At 51.7% G+C, this 26,918-nt stretch overlaps 1 protein-coding gene across 1 annotated transcript; it reads left to right on the top strand.

Moving 5' to 3' along the window:
• Window positions 1–298: 298 nt before the first annotated feature.
• On the top strand, window positions 299–26,661 carry DMBX1 (diencephalon/mesencephalon homeobox 1). The gene is made up of 5 exons (XM_003812745.5): window positions 299–379; window positions 17,470–17,635; window positions 20,940–21,118; window positions 21,399–21,747; window positions 22,507–26,661. Exons 2-5 carry the CDS (start codon window positions 17,482–17,484, stop codon window positions 22,956–22,958), a joined length of 1,134 nt encoding a protein of 377 aa, XP_003812793.1. The 5' UTR covers window positions 299–379; window positions 17,470–17,481; the 3' UTR covers window positions 22,959–26,661.
• Window positions 26,662–26,918: the final 257 nt, after the last annotated feature.

The raw sequence follows: 26,918 nt of genomic DNA, 5'->3' as shown, positions 1-26,918 counted from the left end.
TGGGACCGGCGAGGGGGAGGTTTCTCAAGACCTTTCAACACCCCAGGGATCGGCCTGCGGCTTCCGCGGACCCGAGAGAGGCAGAGATCCCTGGACCGGGAGCCAGAGCTCGAGGAGCAGAGATTCGGGAGAGGTGACGGACGCGAGCCCGGCGCACAGACCCACCGAGTGTCGGGCCACCTTGGTCGGGAGCTGGGCTGCGGCACCGGCGGGGCGGGGCAGGGAGGGGCGGGAGCGAGGCGTGATTGGCAGCCACCAGGGCCATTAGGAAGCGCCCGGGCCCGCGCCGGGCGCCCGGGAAACGCAGTTTAAAACTCCAGCCCAGGCCCCGTCGCGCGTAGATGGCAGCGGAGGCGGCGGCGCGGGCCGGGGTGACCAGGTACGAGCGGGCGGGGCTGGCGGGCCGAGCCGGGAGTGGTGCGGGACAGTCGCTGCAGGGAGGACGCGGGCCGTGAGAACCCGAGGACAGCCTCCCCTCTTGCGGTCCTGCAGTCCCGGACCCACTGGGCGGATCAGAAAGTTTGCAGGGAGCCAGGGACTAGGAGACAGACAGACAGCGCAGGGACAGAGAAAGCGGAGGGATGCCAGAAAGACCGAGTCGGGGACAGACAGAGAGACCCAGGGTGAGACAGAGGAAGAGATACCCGGGGCTGAAAACGGTGGCAGAAAGTGAGCAACTTAGGGAGACAGAAAGAGCGCAGAACTCGAAATTCCGAGGCAGAGAGAGCGGAGGGCAAGCCGTGGGTAGAAACGCGCCGAGGCGAGGAAGAAGGCCTTGGCCCGCGGAGACGCAGGCACCCGCGGAGAACGCTTCGGATCCGTCACGGTTTTGCCTCATTTGGAAGATATTACTTCGCCCCTGAAAAAAAAAATACAAAAAAGGTTTGGATATTAAGCGGAGACAAATCCTTCTCAGTTTGGAAGGGGGCGGCGCGGGGAGGGAGGTGGCCGGCGTAATGCGGACCAGATGCGGCCTGGGGAGTTGCGGAGCCCTGGGCGGGGGCTGGGGAGGGGGCGCGGCCGGCAGCCCAGTTTCCAGCCTGCGGAGCGCAGAGGCCGCCCACACCCTCCCAGCTTCCTGGTCCACGCGAACCCCGCAGTGCTCCGGGCATTGCCCGGGTCTGGCTTTGGTCTCGCCCGCGCAGATCCCGTTCAAACTCAGCTGCCACCAAGTGCGCCTTTTCTCTCTGGATTGCGATTCTGCACGAATTTTCCAGTTGAGGGTGGTTCGGCGCTCAGCCAGCCTCTGCCCTCGAAGACGCGGCCTTGGGCTAGGAACCTCCAGGTGGGTGTTTGGGGCGCAGTGGCCCTAGTTCCCTGGAATTCGTTTTGCCTCCCGCGGCCTCAGCCGGCGTGGGTCAGGCGAGCTCCGGCGAGGAACGGCAGGCTGGGGCCAGTCCCCGGAGCGGCTCTCGGGGCGCTTCTAGGGGAGCAGCCAAAGGGTTGCGAGGACTGCCAGGGTCTTTCCTCCCTAGGCTTCCCACACTGGATGGCCGTAACTCAGTCGTTGACGGCGACAGGCCAGGGGCCCTGATGGACTGTGCAGGGTCCCGGGCACCACCGGCTGAACTTTCTGGCGGTCACAAATTCCCGGAACCTGCGCAGGGGCTTCGTTGGCACTGGTGGTGCACTTAAGGAGCTTGAGGGAAACCTCCTCTTCCCCAAATTCGCACCAAATCTGGGGCCCCGACTTTTCCTGGATTCCAGCCACACTCGGTTTGGGAGGCAGTGGGCTCCTCAGGCTTGTGATTTGCGGCAGGAAGGAGTCCCGGAATGGAAGAACGGGGAGGACGAGATCCGAGGCCGTTTCACCCTCTTTGCAAGCATGCAGTTCACCAAAGCCGAGAACCCACCGGGCCTGGAGCGCAGCCTCAGCGCTGGTTCCGACCTGGGCCCCAGAAGGTCTTTTTCGTTTGAGAAAACTCCTTGGAGGCCGGGGCAGGGTGCGCCGATATTGGTTTACTAAGGGCGCCTCCAGTTTGAGGGCGTTGGGGAAAGAGGAGGGCTTTATTGACTTGATGGACCTTGGAGGAAAGGGGCTGTCTGTGCCGCAAGGGTTGTGTGCTCCACAGCCGAGGAAATTGTGCAAGTTCCTACCTGGCTGTGGCGATGGCAGGGCGACCAGAGTCCTTTCCCCTCTCTAGTGCTAGGGATTCTGTGCGCTGCAGGCGGGTCAGCTCTGTCCAACCCCTTTCTAGAAAGTTCTATGGTCTGTTAGTTTTAGGTGGGTGTAGTAGGGGTTGTTTTCAATTTTTCGGGGATTTGTGTTTCACTTACCCACATCCCTGGTTCTCCCCTCGAATGGAAAGGCACTCTGGCCTAAGGACCAATGAATTTAGTTCCTACCTCCCCTTTCTGCAAACCAGCTGTGTTTATGTGTGTCTAGGTGTTCAGAAAAAAATCGAATTTGCTGCCTAGTGAGAGCAAATTCTCTGGATAATTGGCTCAAATCTCTCACCTGTATGGCTGGGGTAGACACACTCTTGGGAAAAGAAGCAGGGCATTGCTACTCAGGAGGGGGGTAAACACCTTACCCCACCCCTGCAGTCTTTGGGGGCGCCTACTCCTGCAAGGAGGCGGGAATCTGTCAGCCCAGACCCCGAATGGAATGCAGAACAGAAAGGCAGAGGTGCAGAGGAGTGGAAACCCGCCCCAGGCGAAGACCACGGCGAAGGACAAGCACTCGGGCCTCGGGATGGGCTCTGCCAGATAGTGGGCTTACGGGTCAGCTTCACGGGCATCGGGTGAGTGTCTGGAGGATCCCTGCACCCCTGTCCTAGCCACTTTCACATGCACAACCCCAAGTGGTCAGGAAATTTGAGCTGTTTCTCTGTTCTCAAACATAACTTGCACTTGACACCCTGTGGACACACACCCACGCACACACTGTGGATTTTGAGCAGGAAATAAAGTTTCCACCCTCTCCTGGGCGTCAGTGCTCTGGGAGTGTACAGCCTAAAATGATGAGTCCACCATAGCCCTTAGTGCCAGCCTCTTGGAAGCCAGGGTTCTTCTGAGGAGCAACCAATCTGGTTTGACGATTGGAGCAAGGGGACATTGTCGGTGGTTTTTGAGGGAAAGGGAGAAGCAGACCCAGAGGCGCAGTCCCCTATGTCTGAACGAATTCTGTGTGCGCACACATATTTGCCAGCTGTCTAGATTGACGGTCACACACAGACACACATACAGAGGCTGATAGGCACACAGAGTGGGACTCCTGGGTTAGAGTCACCTGGGCTATGGGTATCACACTCAGACACACTTTGAGAAGTCACACAAGAGGCATGGGCAGATCCACTAATCACGTAAAACCCCTCTGATCGACACAGTTCCATACTCACAGGTTAAACTCACGCAGACACTCATGCTCAACACATGCAGACACCCCGTAGGACAACAGTCCCAAGTGTCACAGCCCCACCTTGCGCAGAAGCCCCAGGCAGCCCTAGGGAGGGTGCGTCTACATTTTTGCTTGGCCTCTGCGCTCCCTATTCCCGCCACTCTCTCCAGGCCTCGAAGTTACTCCTCCTCCTCCGGCCAGTCCTAGGTCCTCAAGGAGCCAGTCTTCACCTCCCCCACCCCTGCCTTCCCATTTCGCCCCCCGCCCCACCCCTTCCTCACAGTCCCGCTCGGCCGCCCCGCAGTGCCCATGTAAATGACAGCAATAAATATCTAATCAAGGCCCCGGGCGACGCCACTGCTGCCCGCCAAAGCCCATTACCGAACGAGTAGGGAGGGGCGCTGGGGTGGGTTGGTGAGCTTTCGGCGGGGTGTGTGTTCTGGTCTCCACATTCATCCTGCACTGAGTGCCTCTCCTGTCTGACCTTGAGCGAGTCTCAGTTTCCCTTTCTGTAAGAAGGGCACCGAGCTGGGCTCTCCATTGTCCAGCCCTCCCGCCGTTCAGTGGCCTCTCTTTCTATTTAGTCACCTGTCCGTTCTTCCAAGCTTATTTGACTCTGCCCCAGTGTTGCCTGATGGGTGGACATCCCAGATTGGACAGACCACAGATCCCAGCTCTGGTGGCTCTGGCCCCAACTGTTCTTCGGACTTTAGCCAGGTTTTTGCTGGCAAAGGGGAGTTCCCTGGATATGACAGTGGCAGGAGGGAGCACATTTCCCAGATGGGGTCACTCCTTCCCTCTGGTCTACAGCCACTGTGGGCGCTGCTTCCATGAGCCCCGAGGCCACTGGAGCCCACTGGGTTTCCCGGCCTGTTCCAGCCTCCACAGCTCTATCTCCAGGGTTGCTTGTGCCCCGGATGAGTTGTACATCTGTCAGTGTGCAGAGCAGGAACCGCAACCGCGCTTTCTGCGCCCGCAGGACAGACCCTCCTCCGAGTCCCTCCAGCCGTTTGGAGGCCCTAACTTGGGCCTAGAGCAGCCCTGCTCCTCAGGGGACTCTGTAGTCCCTGTTTCCCAGCCCCGGCCTGGATCTGGATGGCCAAAAGTGGACCAGGTCGTCCCTGACAGACTTTGGGCCAAGGCTAACTGAGCAGGCAGGGCCACCACTTCTGTACCCTGGAGAGGCCAGGAACATCCTGCGGTCTTAACCTATGCCCTGCTCCATCTCGGCTCCGCCCAAGTCTCCTCGATCTCCAGTGTGCTAGCTGTATCTCTGCCAGAAAGGAAGCAGAGAATCAAGCAATTACCCAGACAATTCTACTCTCAAGACTTGCAGTCAGGTCCCTTGGCCTACCCCCCCACCTGCCTGCTCTCAAAAGCTGATGGATGCTGGGCCAGATTCGAGAAAAAGCAACAAAAAAGTGGCCTCTCCCATCTTCTTTCCCTTTCCTGGCTGCATTTTGCTGCCTTAAAAGAACAAAAAATTAACTCCAGCCGCCTGATTTCTCTGCACCCCCAACATTAAGGACCTCGGAAAACTGGAGGACTGTAGGCGGAGGGGCCTCCCTCAGTCTCGGCCCATTAGCCTGCGGGGGGCTAATTACCCCAATTAGTGGCTGATTTATAATTAATGGCTCGGACCAAGGGATAATTGGATGTTAATGGATAACAGTTTGTATAGGGAACTAAGAGCCCCGACTCCTTCAAAGGGCCGCTGGCCGGTGGTTGGCCCTGAGACCCACCAGGACCCTGGAACTCTCCCAGTGGGTTCTTCTCCTATCCACTGGGCCCCCATCCCTGAGCCAAGAGGGGAGGTGAGAATCTCCTTTGAGAAATTTATGAGCTCTGTGTGCCCGTTATGAAGTCCAGCACCTCTTCCAATCTGACCCTTGCAAAGCCACATACTTCCAAGCCCACCTGCCTGCCACGCATAGCTCCAACTCCAGGTTTACTTTGGGGGCCCTCAGTGGAGATGAAAGGAGGATGAGCAGATTCTTTGACCCCCACAGCTTGTCCCCTTCCCATATGGATCAGGCAATGCGGGGTTAATGGTGGCGATGTGGGGGTCATGATACCTATGCCACTGGCTGGGGGAGGGAACATGGCCAAGGTGAGGGCAGTGACCAGGGCTCATGTAGGATGAGGTTAGAGCTTAGTCTGTGACAAGGTCAGGGTCACAGCTGTGGCCAAAAGGTGGCTTGGCTTCTGGTGAGGACATTGGATTTTCCCTGCTGGGGCAGGGCAGAGCAGGCAGGGTGAAGAGGAAACTTTGGACATTGGCCCACTCTCATCTCCCAGAGCTGGTTTCCTCTGCCCTAGGGCATGTGACCATCTGCAATTCCCCTAGAATCTGAGCCCTTCAAGCTGGAATTCATGACACTACCCCCAAAGTCTATCGCTCAACAGGCAGTGGCTCCATCTTTATTTGTGGAATGAATGTCTGATGTCCCTTGCTCTGGGCACTGGGTCCTGAGTACTAGCTGGGGAAGCAGACCCCGCCCTGGATCAAGGTTAAGAGCTCTAGTGGGCACTGATTTCACAATTTGGAGTTAGACTCCCTCGATTCCATCCCGGCTGAGCTGCTTAGCTGTGTAGCTTTGGACAAGTGATTTTACTTCTCTGGGTCTCAGCTTCCTTATCAGTCAAATGGGGATTATGAGGTTGTGAAGATTAAATGAGATGCTGCCAGTCAGGTCTCTATGAGGATAGCTGGTAATAATAGTTATTTATTATAAAACTCTGGCAAAAGGTAGGCAAATGGGCAACTACAATTTGGTAAGGATAGGAATTTAAAGAAGTCACCGGACCCAACTGGTGACTTCTGGACCGAACCACTGCTAAAATTGGATGATTTTAGAAAATTATCCAATCTTTCTCACCTTCCATTTCTGAATCTGTAAGATGGGGATGGCAGGAGAGGCTTCCTGGAGAAAGGCGTGTGCAAGCTTAATGCAAGTCAGGAGTTCTCCAGGTCATGCTGGTGGAGGGACAACATTCCCGGAGTGGGAGGCAGCCACATAGTAGCTTTGGAGAGCCATGGCTCAGTGGTGGGTGGGAGTGTACAGGAGGGAAGGAAGGGGAGATGACAGATTTGGATATGGCTCTTAAGAAATATGGCTTTGAAGGTATCAGAGAGAACTGGTCTGAGAGATGGGTTCATTTGTTTCAAATGAGGCCTGGCCCACCCCACCCTCTGGTGGAGAGCCCTTGTTGGGAAGAATCTGGCCCCTGGCAGGGGGAGGAAGAGGCTGAACCCTGGGCTTTCTGCACCTTTGAGTGCCTGATACTGACAGGAGATTTGGGGAGCATGGAGGGTTCAGCGTAACCCAGGAATGGATCTGGGGCTCTTGGAGGAGCCCCTGTAAAATAAGCAGCATCTGAGAGGTAGTAGCTGGGGATGTCCTCATGTCAAGCTTGCTCTCAAACTGTGTGCCTGCAGGGTCCTTGGTCAGGGTAGGACCGGGATCTCCACAGCCCTCACATCCTATTCTCCCACTGCAGATTCCTGGCAACTCAGAACTAAGAACAGATGTGGGAACAGGGTACTTACTGGGATGGGGGCTTAGCCTTCCCCATTCCCAAGCAGGCCAGCCAAAGGGACTCACCTTCCTCGAGCCTCAACTCCTCATCTGCAATGTGGAGAGCGCCTCCCTCATAGACTTGGGGTAAGAAATTAATGAGGTGCTGAAGTTGAGGATCTGGCATGTGCCAGGGACAAAGCTTCTTTTAAAATCTTGGACCCAAAAGCTCAGAGTTGAAGGCTTCTAGGTCATCTTGTTCAGCCAGCCCCACAACACCCACTCACTCATGCACACACACATGCATACACATGAACGAATCCCTCCTTTTCGGCCTCCTTCACACGTGGCTGGCCAGCCCTGGGTTACACACTTCTCATGACAAGGTCTCTTTCCCTCCTGGTTAGTGTCATATCAGAAGAGGTCAGAGATGGTAGGACGCTAGCCAAGGTCACAAAGCAGCCTGGAGTTGGGGCAGGAGCCCTGGCTTGCTGCTCCCGGGTTCGTGTATTCATGATCTTCTACCTGCATGAGTAAAAGTCCTTTTGGACTTCAAACTGCAAAGCAGGATGGACGGTTGCAGTGGCCTCTCCCCTCAGAGTGTCACTGGAGAACCTCCAGAGATAAAGGGGCAGCAGCCTTTCTCAGGGAAGAGAGTCCATGGCAACAGGCTACTCTCGATCTCTCCCTCTGCCATTGACACCCAGGGTTAGTCCTCACCAGGGCCTATCTCTTGGTCACACTGTGAAAATAAATACCAGATAGCTCTTCAGAGACTCAGAGACCTGGATTCCCATCCTGCCTCCACCACTTAGTAGCTGTGGGACCTTGGGCAGGAGACTTTATCTCCCTGAGTCTTAGTTTTCTCATCCATATAATGGGGATAATTATACCTATCTGGAAGGGTTGTGTTGAAGTTTATTAGGTGATATACCTAGAATGAGTGAAACAAGACTTGGCACGTGGTAGATATTCAAAGACAGGTAGCTGTTGTTATTGTTGTTGATGAGATGATGTGTCTCACCGTGCCTCACCGTGCCATTCTCTCAGAGAATGTTTGTTTCCTCTGCTTCTCCTTCTCTTTCCTTTCCTCTAAGTAAAGTTTTTCTGCCTTGTTTCCATTGTGAATGGGAATGAGAAGAAACAGAGGGAAAATTAAAAGTTCAGAGAAGGAAAGGGAGAGGCAAAGAGTGGTGGGGTAGGCCTGTGGGGTGGCTGAGCAGGGTGTGACCCAAGGAAAGGTCCACTTTCTTTTTAATCAAAGACGTCTTGCATGCATTTTCATGGCACTGCTGCTGTTAATTTATAAAAAATGCCCCCTAATAAAATTCTGCTTGATTCTTCGATTGGCTAGGCATTAGGCCGCAGCCAGCAGCGACGCGGGGACATAACGGATGCATTTGCAGATTTGGAAAATTAAAGCCATCTATATGGCGCCTGTGGCGGGAGATCCGCCGATCTGCTTGCTTAATGAAATATAAAGATTCTTTTAACCAATGTAAGCACAATTCGACAGCTTGTGAAACGCGGCCGCGCCGTGATGGATGGCTCTCCTGGCTCGCCAGGAATTGCGGGGCGACACCTTTTAAATATATAATTGATTCTGTTTGGAGTGTGCAGTGGACTGAGCCCATGCAGGGCCCGGCCTGGGGCCAGGAGTGCAGGGCCTCTGTTTAGAGGCTCCTGCAGGCCTTGTAGGGTTCCAGCCTGGGGGGGCCTCCCTATAGGGGCCACCAGGACTCAGAACTGGATGTGGAAGGGGTTCCTGCAGCTGGGCCTGGCTGAAGACCTCAGTAGTGCAGGTCCTGGCTGCCCCTATTGCTGGGAAAGGGCCCACTGGGCAGGGGTCACCCTCTTGAGGCCTACGTCCTGGGACAGAGGAGGTAGTGGGCTAGGACTCTGGGTCTCCATTTCCTCCCGTGGACCATCCTGGGCTGTGGTGGTCCTGCCTCCCTCACAATCTCTTGGTCTAAAATTCCTTCCCATTCATTCAACATTTACTATTTACTAAGCACCAACTGTATGCCAGGCTCTGTGCTAAATGTTGCAGAAACTAAAATGGCTAAGACAAATTATTTATTTTCTGTGTTGATCTCTCTCCTTGCTTTTTTTTTCTTTCTCTGTATTTTTCTCTTGTTCTCTCTCACACCTTGTTCAGGGGTGGAAGAGCCACAATACACTGACCTAGCAGCAGGGGACAGGGCCACATGACTTTCTAGGGTACCATTTAGTGTACCGTCCCCTGGTCACACACTTACAGACACATCATTTGCACACATGGGCTCACAGGCATGTACACCCACCAAGACACATAAAATAGCCAGATACACACATAAACAGAGACAGATGCACATGCAATCATGTGGCCGATCCCAGTTGGGTTGTGTACACACATGGCCGCACATGGACACTGAGGTGAGCTTCAGACCTATGGCTGTGTGGTACCACATGTGTACAGCTCAGATGGTAAGTAGCATCCACTGACAAGGGTCCCTCTATGGCCTCAGAGGAGAGCAGGGGCCTTGATGTCCAGCTGTAGTGAGGAAGAGGAGTATGAGCTGGAGGGAGAGGAGCTTAGCAGGGAAGATTTAGGCTTCCACACAGCTTCATCTCACAGCACACATACATGCACACAGTGTGCACACGAACATGCATACCAGAGGGAATGTGTTTTTTCTTTTCTTTCTTTTTTCTTTTCTTTTTTTTTTTTTTTTTTTTGAGACCGAGTCTCACTCTGTCACCCAGGCTGCAGTGGCGTGATCTCTGCTCACTGCAACCTCTGCCTCCCCGGTTCAAGTGATTCTCCTGCCTCAGCCTCCCGAGTAACTGGGATTACAGGTGCCTGCCACCACGCCTGGCTAATTTTTGTATTTTTAACAGAGTTGGGGTTTCACCATGTTGGCCAGGCTGGTCTCAAACTCTTGATCTCAGGTGATCTGCCCACTTTGGCCTCCCAAAGTGCTGGGATTACAGGCGTAAGCCCCGCGCCCAGCAGAATGTGCTTTTTCTTGCTGTCCTCCTATTGCCTTGGACCAAATCAGAGAAGATAGAAATCAGGGAATGGAATATGCTGGGGAAAGATCCTGTGCGACTGGGGTTGGGAAATACTAGCTAGTGGGAAGAACTTCACCTGTTGACACCTGTTTCACCACTCTCTACCTCCATGGCCTTTAGCAAATTATCCAATCTTTCTTGCCTTCCATTTCTGAATCTGTAAGATGGGGATAACATTTTCTACCTCCTACGGTGTTGGGAGAATTGATGGAGATGTCTGATATATCAGAGGCATTTAATAAATAGTTGTGATTATTAATTCATCATCTGATCCTTATTTCCTAATCCTGCTTCTGTGCTAGACCCTGTGATCTGGGCTGGGGGTGGGGTGGGTGTCCAGAAATGCATGATATAGTTTCTGCCCTCAAGGAGCTCAGTCTAGTCTAGTTGGGGAGATAGAAGTGTCATCACAGCACTCTGCTGCAGGCACTAGAATTAAGAAAATACATGGAAGGTGCTGAGTGTGGTGTCTGGCACAGAGTGTGTTCAGTACATTATAGCTAGTATTGTTGTTGTTGTCATCATTGTGATCATCCTCATTTCTATGATCTGAGCATGCTTATCACAGCCTGGAGTGGGGAGAGATGCCTTGTCAGAGGCGAGTTGGGGAAGGCCCCATTTCTGAAGAGGGCTCAGTTGAGCTAGGCCTTATGGAGAGGGAAGAATTTGTTAGGGGAAGGGAAAGAAGAGGAATGGTGTTTCAGGTAGAGGGCCCAGCAAGAGTAAAGGCGTGGAGATGAGAAGGAGTGGTAGGTAGTCTGGTAGTGCTTGGTGCTGGGGAGGGGGAGGGCATCAGGCCATACTGGGAAGATCTCAGAGACCTTCCGAGGGCCAGGGGGTTGGGGCAATTGTGGGGCCCAGAGAGGGATCTCTCTGGCTTCAGTTAATAAAGCTGCATTGTGCATCAAAAACTGAGATCAGCGATAATTAAGTCAATTAAAATGTCACTTACCACATCAATAGCAGTGAGTTCTAAAGCAACAAAGCCCCTGAGTTTGGTGGGGGAGGGGCATTCCAAAAGCGGGAGTTGGGATGGATGAAATTGCTTCTAAACTCTGTTCCCCCTTCCCCACCTGGAGCTTGTGACACTCCAGAGCCTGGTTTCATCCTCATATCCAGCGAAAGACGTGGATACCTCCCCCCAGCCCCTACCCCCCTCCCCCCAAAAAAGAAAGAAAGAAATAATATAAATGTGAAAATAACGTGTAATCCCATTTGCTATCTCCCAGAGATAACCTCTGTTGACATTTCAGGGTATAACCTTCCAGACTTTTTTCAATGCATATTTATACATACATTACAAAAATGGATCATATCATGCATACTGCTTTGTTACCTATTTCCCCCACTCAACAGTATATTGTGAACATCAGCACATACAGATACACATCATTGTTTTAAATTGCGGTGCTGTAGTCCACTGGGAATACCTGTCCCCTCATTTGCTAAACTAATCCTCTCTCGATGGACAGTTAGGTTTTCAATTGTTTGCCATCACAGGCAGTCCTGTGATAAATATTCGCATACACATATCTCTGCATACTTGAAGGGTACATTTCTAGAAATGGAATCATTGGGTCAAAGACGATGTACTCTCTAAAGGCTTTTGATGTAAGGAATAAATAGCTCTTCTGCCATCAAGGTAGGAGAATGACCATCTCCCACTCCCCTAGATAACCCTGTGTAATAATTTTTCTTTATATTTGCTAATCTGATTGGTAAACAATGACGTTTCTTTTCTTTTCCCTCCCCCTTCCCTCTCTCTCTCTGTCTCTTTCTTTCTGTTTCTTTCTTTCTTTCTTTTCTTTCTTTCCTTCTCTCTTTTTTCTTTCTTTCTTTCCTTCTCTCTTTTTTTCTTTCTTTCTCTCTGTTGCCAAGGCTGGAGTGCAGTAACATGATCTCAGGTCACTGCAACCTCCACCTTCCGGGTTCAAGTGATTCTCTTGCCCCAGCCTCCCGAGTAGCTGGGATTACAGGTGTGGGTCACCACACCCAGCTAATTTTTTGTATTTATTAGTAGAGGTGGGGTTTCACCATGTTGGCCAGGCTGGTCTCGAACACTGACCTTAAGTGATCCCAAAGTGCTGGGATTACAAGCGTGAGCCACCCATGCCTAGCCTTTTTCTTTCTTTGGTTATAAGTAAGGCTGAGCTTTTTGTCATGTCAGTTGGCTATTTGTATTTCTTCTTTAATGAGTTGTTTCTTCATTTACTTAGCCTATCTTTTACTAAGGTGACTATCTTTTTATTTATTTAGAGATGGGGTCTTGCTATGTTGCCCAGGCTGAATTCAAACTTCTGGGCTCAAGTGATCCCCTCACTTTAGCCTCCTGAGTAGCTGGGACTACAGGTATGTGCCACCGCACCCAGCTTTATTTTTTTATTCCTAAGTAAGAGTTCTTTGTATATCATGGATATTCCCTTTTATTTGATTTGTGCTATTTATTTTTTATGAATTCCTCTATGTCATATACAGTATATAACAGATATTTTTCCAAATTTATTGTTTGCCTTTTAGCTTTGTTTATGGTATATTCTGTTATACTGAGGTGTAAATTCTTCATCTCACCATGTCTATCACTCTTTTCTCTTAGCTTTCTGCCTTGAGGTTATGGTTATGGTGTATGGAGTGGGCTTCTGCAAGTGAATGTTGTTGGAGGAAGTTAATGTGTGAATGCTGACTCCGAAATCTGTAAATCTAGCCCTCAGCTCCAGACTTCTATATCCAACAGCCAATTCAACATATGCTTACTTGGAAGTTGGATTCACATGTCAGTCATTCTTGCCATGTCCCCCAAAACCTTGGTTTCCATTCTCTCCCTCCTCAGATCTGCTTCTCCAACTCAATGCTCTTCATTCAGGAAAAGACCCATCTTCACTCAGCTGTTCAGGATGGAAACCTGAGTTATCCTTTTTTTTTTTCCCCTCTTTTCCTCACATCTTATAACTAAGCTATCAGCAATCATGCTGATTCTACCTTCAAACTACCAGAATCTGACCATTTTCGGCACCTCCTCCCACTCTAGTGAAGGCAGCATGGTCACTAGCCTGGACTTCTGCAGTGTCCTAGTGGCCTGGTCTCTCCACTTTTCTTCTTGCGTCTCTGCAGTTTGTTCTCTGTATAGCAGCCAAAATGAGCTTTTAAAAACAAATCATAGGCCAGGTGTGGTGGTTCACGCCTGTAATTCCAGCACTTTGGGAGGCCAAGGCAGGAGGACTGCTTGAGCCCAGGAGTTTGAGACCAGCCTGGACAACATAGTGAGACCCTATCTCTACAAAAAAAATAAATAAATTATCCCAGCATGATGGTAGTCCCAGCACACCCAGGAGGCTGAGGTGGGAGGACTGCCTGAGCCCTAGGGATTGAGGCTGCGGTGAGTCAAGATTGCACCACTGCACTTCAGCCTGGGAGACACAGCGAGACCCTGTCTCAGAAATAAAAAAAACAAAACAAAACAAAAAAACCCAGATCATATTATGTTACTTCCCTCAAGACCCTCCAGGGGCTTCCCATCACATTCGGGATAAAATCCAGCTGGGATTTCCATTGCCGTGGGATTAGTGGGATTACAATGGGCCGTGGAGCCCTCTGGCTAGCGGCCCCTCTCCCTCTAACCTTACCTGCTTCACCTGCTCCCTCCATCTGTGCTCCAGCCACCCTGGTTTTCTTGCTGTTCTACACACACAAGCTTGTCTATGCCTCAGGGCCTTTGTCCTTGCTGTTACTTCTGCCTGGAAAGCCTTTCCTGAGAGCTCCACATGGCTGACTTCAAGTTTCTGCTCAAATGTCGGAGAGCCCTTTCCTGACCACATGTTCTAAAACAATCTCTCCTTTCCCTCTTGTCATTCTCCTCCTCTGCCTTATTTTTCTTCAGAGCCCGTATTCCAGTCCGACATTAGTACATGTATTTTTATTCATTGTTATACATCCCTCTATCCAGGAATGTAAATTCCATGAAGTTAGGGACTTTGCTATTTAGTAAGTGGGTGCTTAATAAATATGTGTTGGATGAATATGTATAATATACAAATGGATGTGTGTGAGTGTAATGTTTGTGTGTAGATGTCTCTGCTGCATGAGTAGATATCTGTGAGCATGTCTGTGTGTGAACTGTGGGAAATGACATTCAGTTTGTGTCTGTGATTAAGGAGGCTTCTGTGAATGCCTTGCCAAGAATGTCTGCGTACGTGTATTTTTGCACGAAACGTTCATGTGCTTGCCTGCAACTGTGTGTGTTTGTGTGTAAGCTGTGGTTGTTTGATTATATATAGCCTGTGTCTGTTTCATTGAGGAGCTGAGATACCTGCATATGTCTTCCTTTTATCAAATGGACCTGCCATTGCCCCAGCCTTCCCTTTTCACCTCCCACACTTGGGAAATAGGAAACACCTTTGTGTTTTGGGGAGACTCCAGATGCGGAGTCAATTCCAAAAATGACATTTCACACTGCTGCAGACTGGGTGAGGGTCCGGATGGGACCTTGGCAGCCTCTTGTTGAGGCTGGAGCCGTCTCAGTAGGATGGATGTCTTCTCTGATGAATGGAATATTTCCTTGGAACAATTGGCCGTGAAAGAATAAGGCCCATGTCCTTCGCCCACTTTTTGATGGGGTTGTTTGTTTTTTTCTTGTAAATTTGTTTGAGTTCATTGTAGATTCTGGATATTAGCCCTTTGTCAGATGAGTAGGTTGCAAAAATTTTCTCCCATTTTGTAGGTTGCCTGTTCACTCTGATGGTAGTTTCTTTTGCTGTGCAGAAGCTCTTTAGTTTAATTAGATCCCATTTGTCAATTTTGGCTTTTGTTGCCATTGCTTTTGGTGTTTTAGATATGAAGTCCTTGCCCACGCCTATGTCCTGAATGGTAATGCCTAGGTTTCCTTCTAGGGTTTTTATGGTTTTAGGTCTAACGTTTAAGTCTTTAATCCATCTTGAATTGATTTTTGTATAAGGTGTAAGGAAGGGATCCAGTTTCAGCTTTCTACGTATGGCTAGCCAGTTTTCCCAGCACCATTTATTAAATAGAGATCCTTTCCCCATTTCTTGTTTTTCTCAGGTTTGTCAAAGATCAGATAGTTGTAGATATGCAGCATTATTTCTGAGGGCCTTGTTCTGTTCCATTGATCTATATCTCTGTTTTGGTACCAGTACCATGCTGTTTTGGTTACTGTAGCCTTGTAGTATAGTTTGAAGTCAGGTAGTGTGATGCCTCCAGCATTGTTCTTTTGGCTTAGGATTGACTTGGCGATGCGGGCTCTTTTTTGGTTCCATATGAACTTTAAAATAGTTTTTTCCAATTCTGTGAAGAAAGTCATTGGTAGCTTGATGGGGATGGCATTGAATCTGTAAATTACCTTGGGCAGTATGGCCATTTTCACGATATTGATTCTTCCTACCCATGAGCATGGGATGTTCTTCCATTTGTTTGTATCCTCTTTTATTTCCTTGAGCAGTGGTTTGTAGTTCTCCTTGAAGAGGTCCTTCACATCCCTTGTAAGTTGAACAGACACTTCTCAAAAGAAGACATTTATGCAGCCAAAAAACACATGAAAAAATGCTCATCATCACTGGCCATCAGAGAAATGCAAATCAAAACCACAGTGAGATACCATCTCACACCAGTTAGAATGGCAATCATTAAAAAGTCAGGAAACAACAGGTGCTGGAGAGGATGTGGAGAAATAGGAACACTTTTACACTGTTGGTGGGACTGTAAACTAGTTCAACCATTGTGGAAGTCAGTGTGGCGATTCCTCAGGGATCTAGAACTAGAAATACCATTTGACCCAGCCATCCCATTACTGGGTATATACCCAAAGGACTATAAATCGTGCTGCTATAAAGACACATGCACACGTATGCTTATTGCGGCTTTATTCACAATAGCAAAGACTTGGAACCAACCCAAATGTCCAACAATGATAGACTGGATTAAGAAAATGTGGCACATATACACCATGGAATACTATGCAGCCATAAAAAATGATGAGTTCATGTCCTTTGTAGGGACATGGATGAAATTGGAAATCATCATTCTCAGTAAACTATCGCAAGAACAAAAAACCAAACACTGCATATTCTCACTCATAGGTCGGAATTGAACAATGAGATCACATGGACACAGGAAGGGGAATATCACACTCTGGGGACTGTTGTGGGGTGGGGGGAGGGGGGAGGGATAGCATTGGGAGATATACCTAATGCTAGATGACGAGTTAGTGGGTGCAGCACACCAGCATGGCACATGTATACGTATGTAACTAACCTGCACAATGTGCACATGTACCCTAAAACTTAAAGTATAATAATAATAAAAAAAATAAAACATTAACTTCTATTTAAAAAAAAAAAAAAAGAAAGAATAAGCCTGCAGGAATGTGGAGTGGGGCAGGCCCTGGACTGGCTGTGTGGCCTCAACTTGTCACTCTTCTTTCTCTGAGCCTCAGTAGACTCAACTGCAAGTGGGGCTTGTCATTCTTGGCCTGCTTGCTTCTTGGAGATATGGTGAGAATAAAGGGAGGTAATGGCGGTGAATGTATGACAGTCATAACAACAGTATTCTTATCAGTATTCTTATGTTTGTGCAGGACCTTAGGGTTTATCTCATTTCTTTTTTTTTTTTTAAATTTTTATTTTTGGAGACAGGGTCTCGCTCTGTCGCCCAGGCTGGAGTGCAGTGGTGCAATCTCGGCTCACTGCAACCTCCGCCTCCCAGGTTCAAGCAATTCTCCTGCCTCAGCCTCCCAAGTAGCTGGAATTACAGGCATGCGCCACCATGCCCAGCTAATTTTTGTATTTTTAGTAGAAACGAGGTTTCACTATGTTGGCCAGGCTGGTCTCAAACTCCTGACCTCAGGTGATCCGCCTGCCTTGGCCTCCCAAAGTGCTGGGATTACAGGCATGAGCCACCGTGCCCAGCCCTGGGTTTATCTCATTTCAAAGCAAATGCCTCAGTGGGCAGTCTAGCTCTGGTCTTGGCTCCAAGTGGGCCTCAATGGATATTGGTTGAATAAGTAATAAGTGTGTGAGTGAATCAATGAAGGTAAAAATGAGTAAGTGCCTGAGTAATTGAACGAAGAGATGATTGCATAAAGCAGCAAATGAATTTGTAAATCACAATGACTAACACTTTTGAGCACATGCTATGATCTAGTCCTCTGTAAAGGTTTCTCTTAATCCTTGCAGCAACCCTATGAGATAGGTACTATCATGAACCCCATGTTGCAGATAGAGAAACTATGGGTCAGATAAGTTAAAGCCACAAAGCTCCTGAGTGGTGGACTTGAGGTTTCAGCCTGCCCTGGGCAGTCTGACTCTAGAGCCCAGAGCCCTAAACGCACACTGGCCCTGCTGAGTGAATCGATGAATGAGTGGGTGAATGAAGGAGTGAATGCAGGAACCCCCACATGGTAAGCCACGGGCAAGACAGGCTCCCTTCCGATGGAGGGAGCTTCTGACCCATCAGAAGGTGGGCATCCAGGGTCTGGACTGGGGGTGGGTCTCCCTGAGGGCAGAGTCTGATAGGCCTGCCTCACAGCCCCTCTCCCTTTTCCGTCTGTAGGCGGATGCCGCCATGCAGCACTACGGGGTGAACGGCTACTCACTGCACGCCATGAACTCACTCAACGCCATGTACAACCTGCACCAGCAGGCAGCCCAGCAGGCCCAGCATGCCCCCGACTACCGGCCTTCAGTGCATGCGCTTACATTGGCTGAGCGCCTGGCTGGTAAGGGCCCTGGGGATGGGACCATGGGGACAGGACTGTGGGGGTTGGGGGAGAAGGCTCTGGAAGGCAAAGAGGAGAGGGAGCACTGGCCAAGCTTGTTCTAGGCAGCTCAAAAAGACTCAGGTCACTTAGCAACACAGAGAGATGTCAATTCAAAACTATGCATGTATATCCAGAGTGCCTTTTGTTTGCCAGCACTGTCCAGGGCGCTGGAGCTGCCCTATGCTTTCAAATTCTCGTAACAAGCCTGTGAGGGAGGCATTCATTAGCCCTATCTCACAGATGAAGAAATGAGGTAGGAGGGTAAGGGACTAGTCCAGAGTATTATGGCTGGGAAGTAGCTGGAGGAGCGTGGAATGCCCAGGCAAGGAGAGTTCAGGCACAGGGAATTGTAAATAACAGCTTCTATGTTCTGACACCAACTGTGAGTTAGGCACTGTGGGAGTCTCTCTCTTTCTGTGTGCCTCAAATCATCCAATCCCCATGTGGAGAGGTTATTATTTCCATTTTATGGACAAGGAAACGGAGGCTCAGAGAGGCTAAATCTGGGCCAAGTGGGGTTGGAACGTAACATGGCTAAAAATATGAGCTTTGGAGTCCTAGACTTGAAATCAGCATGGGCTTTCCCACTCAGCTCTCTTCTCTGAGCCTCAGTTTCTCCTTTTATAAAAAGGAGACAATAGCCATGCCCATCCCCTAGGGTGGTTGGGAGGTGATTTGTGATGACATATGCAAAGCATTCAGCAGAGCCTGGTAGGTGCTCAGAGGTCATTATTACCCAAAGCCCAAGGTAAGTACCCATATATGCCTATGAGGGACCGGCAGTCTGGTGCCCCACACCTGGTTCTACTGACTGTTGCCCTGCCCTGCCAGCCTCTCGGTGGGTGAGAAAAGGATTCAGTGGCATGGATGGGGAGTTTGATGTCCTGGGAGGTGGTGCCACCCACCCCATCCTGTCCCAGGTCCAGCCTTGAGCAGCTGGTAAACCCACATGGGCTCAGCCCTGTGCCAGGCAGGCCTCAGAAAACTTCAGGGAACTCCTAGGGAGAACAGGTGCCCATGACCCATGAGAGGGCACAACAGGAGGGTGTCCAAGGTCAAATGCTGGGGCAGCTCAGAGCAGCAGGATCAGCTGGGGTAGTCAGGAAGAGCTTTCTGAAATCCACAGGGGCAGGAACCAGGCCTCAAAAAGGCCAACATGAGCAAAGGCACAGAAATGGGATGGGATCTCCACCTGGGTAGCAGCACTGGCCTGGCAGGGAGGGCATGGCCAGTCTCACTCCTTTAGACCCTGCCAGGCCTCTGGGCAGAACTCAGTGGATAAAGGTTCTCTGGACCAGTGTGGAGGCATTAGTTTCTAGTGTGGGGATGTTGGATACAGTCCTATGCACAACCTGGTGGTGACATCAGCTCCTGACAGTATTCCAGGACCCAAGGACCAGAGCACAGAGAGGAGTCAGGGACAGGGGCTCATGTCCACTGGTGGGGGCAGAGGAACTGGAGTGTTCAGCCCACCCCCAACTCTCTAATTCTTAGGAAGGAAGGACATGAACTCCAAGTGAGCCTTTGTATGGAGGCCTTGCCTTCCAGCAGAGGCTCTGCCGGTGGTTTAGAGAGCCTGGCTTCCCTGTGACACCTACACGCCCCCCACCCCCCACCACCCCTGCAGTCCCTGGAGCCAGCAGTAGGATGCTGAGCTGTTGCTCCTTCCCCAACCAGAGTGGGGCTGACAGAGCGGTCCCCACTCCTTCCCCTGCCCCAGGATGACTCAGCTCAGGGCTGAGTCAGGCCTAGGATTAAGGTCAGTCTGTGACGGGTTCAGGACTCTCTTTTTAAACTGAAGAAGAAGTATCTCAAAGTCTGGGGCTTCCTGGATACCCAGTTGCCTCTTCCTATTCTTTTTTTTTTTTGCGGAGGGGGGATGGAGTTTTGCTCTTGTTGCCCAGGCTGGAGTGCAATGGTGCCATCTTGGCTCACTGCAACCTCCGCCTCCTGGGTTCAAGCGGTTCTCCTGCCTCAGCCTCCCGAGTAGCTGGGATTACAGGGGCCCACCACCACGCTCAGCTAATTTTTTGTATTTTTAGTAGTGACAGTGTTTCATAATGTTGGCCAGGCTGGTCTCGAACTCCTGACCTCAGGTAATCCACCCACCCAAAGTGCTGGGATTACAGGCGTGAGCCACTGTGCCAGGCCTCCTCTTCCTATTTAGGGTGCTGTGGATGACTTCCCATTCTCTGGAGGGTGGGGGAAGGACTCTGGCACCCCTTTGCAGAGGCTGAGATGACTCAAGTTCCCTTCAGCACAAACAGGGCAGGATCCACTTATGACATGATGGGAGGCAGTGAGGAGAGCGGTTACTGTCTATCCTTCAGGGGCTAGTCAAGTGAAAGGGCTGAAGGCTATACCCCAGGATGGAGGCTAGACCTCGGCCCTAGGTAGACACCTATCCTGGGTGGTTATCATGTTACCAGACATGTGGACAGGACTGTGGAATCAATGGTCCATAGTCCTGTCTCCCCTACAAACCCACAGTGGTTGGAACCAGGTCTCTTTGTCCTTCTGTTCTTGGGGAGGCAGCCACAAGGGTCAAGACTGAGTGCAACAAGCCTTACCTGAGACGTGAGCCCTGCCACCCCCACCCTCCCCGCTCCACTCTTACCCCTTAGCCAGGCTCTCTGTTCAGGAAACAGAAGAGTAGGAGCCTGAGGCCCTGCCATCAGAGACTCTAGGCCAGCTGGGATGAGGGGGTTTACATGCAGAGGACAGAGAATCAAGTGCTGGTGAATTCTGTCTGCTTAGTCAGTCCTCCCTTGACTAGACCTTGAGATGGGTACCAGCCCAGCCTGGCTTCTCATGGGCAGGGACCAGTACTCTGATGCTAAAGAAGTCTTAGTATTCAGAATCTAAGGGCTATAGGGTCTTAGAACTCTTGTGATATGGACTTACAGATTATTAGCATCATGGAGTCTCAAAGTATACTCATAGTATCCATCTTAGGGTAATACCCACCTACCCAATCCCAATGCCAAATAACGAAGACCCCCCTCAATCATATGCCTGACAGTCATTTTTGGAGTTGAGTTAGACCTCTGTGGTCCTGATAGTGCATAATGGGGTGGAGAGACCTTGAAAGCCCACAGCCACATGGAGAGGGGATGGCTGATTTCTAAGGGTAAGGGACCAGGGCCAGCTCTGGCAGCAGCCTGGGTGTCCACAGTGGGTCAGAGCAGGATAAGATTCAAAGCTATTTCCCATAATTAAATGGGCCCCCTCTCCTTGCCCTCCAACGGCTGTACATTTCAAGACATCATCTTGGAGGCCCGTTATGGTTCCCAGCACCGCAAACAACGTCGCAGCCGCACGGCGTTCACGGCTCAGCAGCTCGAGGCCCTGGAAAAGACCTTCCAGAAGACTCACTACCCAGATGTGGTGATGCGTGAGAGGCTGGCCATGTGCACCAACCTGCCTGAGGCCCGGGTGCAGGTAGGGCCCAACTCTCCTAACTAGGCCTTGCAGACAAACACCAGCCCATCAGTCTGCCCGCTTGTCCAGGAGCCAGCATGTCATCCCTGTGCCAAGGTGCAACTGATCTCTCCATCAAAGCCTTCAGTGATAGGAGGGGAGTTTGGGAAGGGACAGAGGGTGTGCATTCCCTAGAGGGGTGGGGGGATGTTATCACATACATCCTCTCCCAGAGCACCCTGCTCCACACCAACCCCACTTCTTTCTTGCCCACCTCGGACTGCTCCTTTCCTGTCCCCAGGTGTGGTTCAAGAACCGCCGGGCCAAGTTCCGGAAGAAGCAGCGTAGCCTGCAGAAGGAACAGCTCCAGAAGCAGAAGGAGGCTGAGGGCTCCCATGGGGAAGGCAAGGCCGAGGCCCCCACTCCAGATACCCAGCTGGACACTGACCAGCCCCCACGTCTGCCTGGCAGCGACCCCCCTGCTGAGCTTCACCTGAGTCTGTCTGAGCAGTCAGCCAGTGAGTCAGCCCCCGAGGATCAGCCGGACCGTGAGGAGGACCCCAGGGCAGGGGCTGAGGACCCCAAAGCTGAGAAGAGCCCTGGGGCTGACAGCAAGGGGCTGGGCTGCAAGAGGGGCAGCCCCAAGGCAGGTGAGGTCTGCGGGGTACCATGGGAGGGCTGGGGTCTGGGGGCCCTGAGCGTGTGAAGCAAGTCAGAGGCGAGTAATCAACTGCTCCTCAGGGGCATGGCGCATCAGAAAGGACTGACCACAGCAGGCCTGGGCCAGGTTTTCACCCTTTAGTTGCAGAGCCGTGGGAAGGTCCAGGGGGTCCTGAGGGACGGGCTGGGTAGCAGGGGTGGGATACTGCAGGAGCTCGGGGCAAAAATTATTTATCAACCACTTGGAAGTATTCCAATATTTTAACAACCAGTTGGATGTCCCAGTGCATACTGGGCGAATACTGCATTAGTACCAGAGATTCCCACGTGCAGCAGAGACTCTGAGCACATTTCTGAAGGAACAGAGCTCTGGCATGAGGCATATCTCAGATACAAACCCTAAGCCCAGCAGGGAGGGGACAGGGGCTGTGAGCTGAAGGTTGGAGTGAAGGAATGGGAGCTCTGGGCAGGGTGGGGGAGGGGGAAGTTTACAGCCCTTGAAAAGAAAAAGAGACAGACGTGGGGGCCTTGGCAGGGTCCCTGGAGCTTTCCCAAGAAGCCTGGGTCCCTTTCTCCTAGGATTCTGAGCCTTGCTTCAGGGGATGCTCTGGCTGAGATGGGATGGATGTGGTTTCAGCCGAAGCCTGTCTTGTCTATAGTGCCAAGGAGGTGAGAAGGCTGAGTGCACCTCTCCCGGCAGACCAATGCCCTTGTCCTGAGGGCTTTGTTCTTGGGTTCTCTGCTTGCAGATTCCCCAGGCAGCCTGACCATCACTCCTGTGGCCCCAGGGGGTGGCCTCCTGGGCCCCTCCCACTCCTATTCCTCGTCCCCGCTGAGCCTCTTCCGTCTGCAGGAGCAATTCCGCCAGCACATGGCGGCCACCAACAACCTGGTGCACTACTCGTCCTTCGAAGTAGGGGGTCCGGCCCCTGCTGCTGCAGCGGCGGCTGCTGCTGTGCCCTACCTGGGCGTCAACATGGCCCCGCTGGGCTCACTGCACTGCCAGTCCTACTACCAGTCCCTGTCAGCAGCCGCTGCTGCCCACCAGGGTGTGTGGGGGTCTCCTCTGCTGCCTGCACCCCCAGCAGGCCTGGCTCCTGCATCAGCTACCCTGAACAGTAAAACCACAAGCATCGAGAACCTGCGGCTCCGGGCCAAGCAGCACGCGGCCTCCCTGGGACTCGATACGCTGCCCAACTGACTGTCTGGCTTCCAACCCAGCCAGGGGTCTTAGGTGTCCCCTCCTAGCCCTGTGGTTATCCCTAGGTGGCTCTCAAGGAGTTAACTCCATGAGCCCAGGGATCCTAGGGCCTGGGGTCCTGTTCCCTGCTCCGCTTCCCCATACCCCAGCCCGAGGTGAAGCCCACACCTACACACCCTCTGCATGGCCCTGCCTGGACCCCATGGAGGCCGAATAGGGAGGAGGTGAGAGGCTGGGGTGCCCCAAGCTTCCCTCGGGGAAGTGAGAGGCTCTCCCTGGCTAGATCCTCATCTCAATAGCACCTCCTCCCTTTTCTCCCTATCCTTCTGCCCCCTAGTAAGTCTACGTGTGGAATGTGAGATATAAATATAAATATATAAAGCTATATTTTCAGGCTCCTGCCTGCCCCAGGCCCCCTGCCCCACTCCCATCTCTTCTTCCCTGCCACCCCTCCCTGCAGCCTCCGCGGCTCACTCCAGCCATCCCTTCTGTTTCTCCTTCTCTCTCCTTCCTTCTTCCCTTGATCTCCCTCTTCCTGTCTCTGTCCTGGTCCCTGCCCCCGTCTCGGCCCAGCCTCTGTATTCTCCACCCTTGATCTTTCTCCCGGTCTCTCCCGCTGCCCCTGGTTTCTTCCTTTGGTGTTGGCTGTGTTGGTATCATCAGTTCTTGAGCTATATTTTGTTTGGGGTTGTGGCTGGTTTTGGTTTTAGTAATTTTGCGACTTCCCGTTGCTCTCCTTCTATTCCCTTCCTTCTGCCCTGCCTGCCTCCCTGCACCTGCGGCCTCTCTAGGAAGCTGTTCCTTTCTATGCCCAATAGAAGCAACAAGGCCCTAGCTGGAGACTCTGGGGATCTGGAGCTGCAGGCAGGAGGTGGCACTGGCTCCCACTCCCACCCCTGCCCAGGCTGGCATCTAGAAGGCGTCATGAATTACTTTCTCTTCTCTCTTCTCAATTTTGAGGTCCTCATTCCCAAGATTGAGGAGGCAGTAGTTAAGCTGGGAAGGCAGTAGAATGGCCAGCATTTCTGCCTGTAAGTCTTCCCAAGACAGAGGCCTGGTGACACAGTTCAGCCAGGACTGACCACAGGGTTCTAGAGCTCTCTTTGGTGAGACTTCCCTGGATGGAGAGCAGCAGCAGGGGAAGAGGTGCTCTCAGAGACAGCAGGGCTGGTGCTCCTCTGCCACAAGCTGAGCCTCCACATTCAGCAGATACTGTCCAAGGCAGGGGTACGGCTGACCAGGAATGAAGGTTGAACTCTGCTCCTGAGCACGGTGCGTGCAAAGCATATAGCAGCACATAGGCTCAGGCTTCTGTAGGCTTCCTGTCCCAGAGCCAATTATGGAAGTAAGGGCTTCCCTCCAGCTAGTCACTGGAATGGAAAAGTGTGTTCCTGTTCATAGCCAGGAAACCCAGCTCAGCAAACTCCCTTTCAAAGCTGTGTGACCGGCTGGGCATGGTGGCTCACACCTGTAATCCCAGCACTTTGGGAGGCCAAGGCAGGCAATCACCTGAGGTCAGGAGTTCAAGACCAGCCTGGCTAACATGTGAAACTAATAATAATACAAAAATTAGCCGGGCGTGGTGGCACATGCCTGTAATCCCAGCTACTTGGGAGGCTGAGTTGGGAGGATTGCTGCAATCTGGGAGGTGGAAGTTGCAGTGAGCCGAGATCATGCCACTGCACTCCAGCCTGGGCGACGGAGTGAGACTCCATCTCAAAAAAAAAAAAAAAAAAAAAAAAGCTGTGTGACCTTGGGCAAGCCTGTAGCCTCTCTGGGTCTGTTTCCCTGTCTGGGTTAGATGGCCTGTAAGGTCCTAGCCAGCTCTACATTCTGCATTTTTGCTCGCAACCTTGTAACAGAGAAGTTTTTAGTTAAATTGACAACAACAGAAGGTTCTCAAAAGCACAATATATGAAGTAGGAAATTACTATTGCCTTTCTGTGGAGCAAGGGGTGTTGTACACACAAGCCTCACTGTAGACACTGCCTCAGTTTCCCCATAAGCATAATGGGTCCCTTCTAGTTCAGGCAATCTGGATTTGATCTTGAGTTCCAGTGCCAGCCTCTGGGGTCACTCCATTTTCATACCTTTTCATGATCTCAGGGGCTCTGGGCAGTGGGAAGTGATGGCTTGGACAGATTCTTGGTCATGCTCCCCAACTGTTGGTGGCTCACCACTGAACACTCCAAACCCTGCTTAAAGAAGTTGATCTATCTGAAAGCCAGGGTAAAGATTGCTAAGGCTTGTCTCCTCTCCCAGTGGGAAGAGAGAGGTTCTGTTGGTGTCCTGGTTGAATTGCTTTGCAGAGAAGTCAATGCCCATCACCCTTGATGGGGGTCAGCCTAGGCTGGGGCAGATGGAGAAGGCTTTGGACAGGAAAAAAGTGAGCGGGATGGTAGTCTAGGCCAGGAGAAGTGTTTGAACAAAGCAGCAGAGATGAGACTCAGTAGACCATGGGAAGGGGGTGGCTGGCTTCACGAGAGGTGGGGCTAAGGGGCCTGGAATCCAGGCTAAAGACCGCACCTACATGTGGCAAGCACCAAGACAGGCATTTGAGGGTTTCCAAATCCTCAGGTCTCTTGCTGGGGTCTGGAATTTGGAAGGGGAATCCACCAGCCATGGGGGCATCAGAGGAGAGACTTAGGCAGCGCTGTGGGAGGTTGGCAGATTCCAGGAGTGACAGAGGAGGTTTTTGGTTTGGGAGGGATTTTGTGGCCAATAGCCCATCAACTGTCCTCTGGGATTAGCCCCAGGAAGTTCTGTTTCTAAAACAAAAAATAATCATCTGGATAGGTATGGGAAGCTTCCTAGCTGCTTTTAGGCTGAAGCTTTTTGTCAGTTCCTGGGTACAAGTGACTGTCACTAGGCCTTGGAATCCAACAGCCTTAGATATCACTACCTCCTCCAGGAAGCCTCCCCTGAACTCCTAAGGGGCAATGTTCTGTCATGGCTGGAGGCAGGCCCACCTTAGGAGCAGCCCAACTTCCCTCAGATGTTTGTTAACACTTGTCCCATTCAATTGACCCAAATCTGCCAGAGAAGGCAGGGAAGGTACATGTGGTCCCTGCCCTCGGAGGGCTCTCAAGTTTAGGGCACCAGCCTTGGGTACTGAAAGCAGCTGGAGAGCAAGAGGAGAGCACACCTGTGTCTCCTCCAAGCACACTGGTAAGCGGCACCGTGCATCTCCTCTGAGCACGCTTGTAAGCAGCACCGCGCTTCCCTTCTTGTGGGCAGAGGGTACAGGCCCACCACACCTGATGCTGGAGCCCCTCCCAGGCCTGCTGGGCCAACCTGGGCCTGAAAGCCAGAGGCTCAAGCTCTGACTGTCCCTTCCAGGAATGCCTCATGCCTGGCCTCTCCCTGCTGTCTGAGTCTCCATTTCTCTGTTTCCTCACTCCCTCAGAGCATGGTCCAGGGGCCCGGATCCCCACCCCAACTCCAAGGCTGGTGGGCTCTACAGACTGCTTTCCAAACCAGCTGTTTTGTGACCATTTGTGCTTAGAGGTCGTGCCAGCCCATGGCAAAGACACTGTGTACTGTATTTATTTATTCTGTTAGTGGAAAAAAACAAGACTTAATTCACCCCTGCCTGTCCCCTCGCCTGCCCCCTGTGTAGTGCAGCATGACACTCTGTGTATCTGTCCTTCTGTCAGTCTCATTCCCTGTGATGCTGTGACCTGTTCTTTGTCTTACTTGGCGAATAAAAGAGAACCCAGCAGCCCAGACCTCAGTCCATGTTCATTCCCAGAGATGCCCGCAGTGGCCTGAGCAGGCAGTGTCTCCAGGTCTGTTCACTGCCCCTCTGATGCCGTGGCCAGTGGGGAGGGAGGCGGACCTACTGCACTATTGGCCATTGTCACACTGACTGTGTAGCTCTGTCTGTGGCCCTTACTAATCTGCAGCCGAGATGCCACTCTGGAGTGGCTGCAGGGGAGCAGATAATGGGAGACAGTTCCA

Source organism: Pan paniscus, chromosome 1 (genome assembly GCF_029289425.2).
Source record: "Pan paniscus chromosome 1, NHGRI_mPanPan1-v2.0_pri, whole genome shotgun sequence".
Classification (NCBI taxonomy): Eukaryota; Metazoa; Chordata; class Mammalia; order Primates; family Hominidae; genus Pan; species Pan paniscus.
This window is presented reverse-complemented; position numbering and strand designations above follow the sequence as displayed.

What these genes read in the sequence shown, in the direction of transcription:
- DMBX1 (XM_003812745.5), top strand. Translation starts at nt 17,482, where the DNA reads ATGCAGCACTACGGGGTGAACGGCTACTCACTGCACGCCATGAACTCA. An exon ending in TGCCTGAGGCCCGGGTGCAG is followed by an intron (nt 21,119 to 21,398) that starts GTAGGGCCCAAC and finishes TCCTGTCCCCAG; the next exon opens with GTGTGGTTCAAGAACCGCCG. An exon ending in GAGGGGCAGCCCCAAGGCAG is followed by an intron (nt 21,748 to 22,506) that starts GTGAGGTCTGCG and finishes CTCTGCTTGCAG; the next exon opens with ATTCCCCAGGCAGCCTGACC.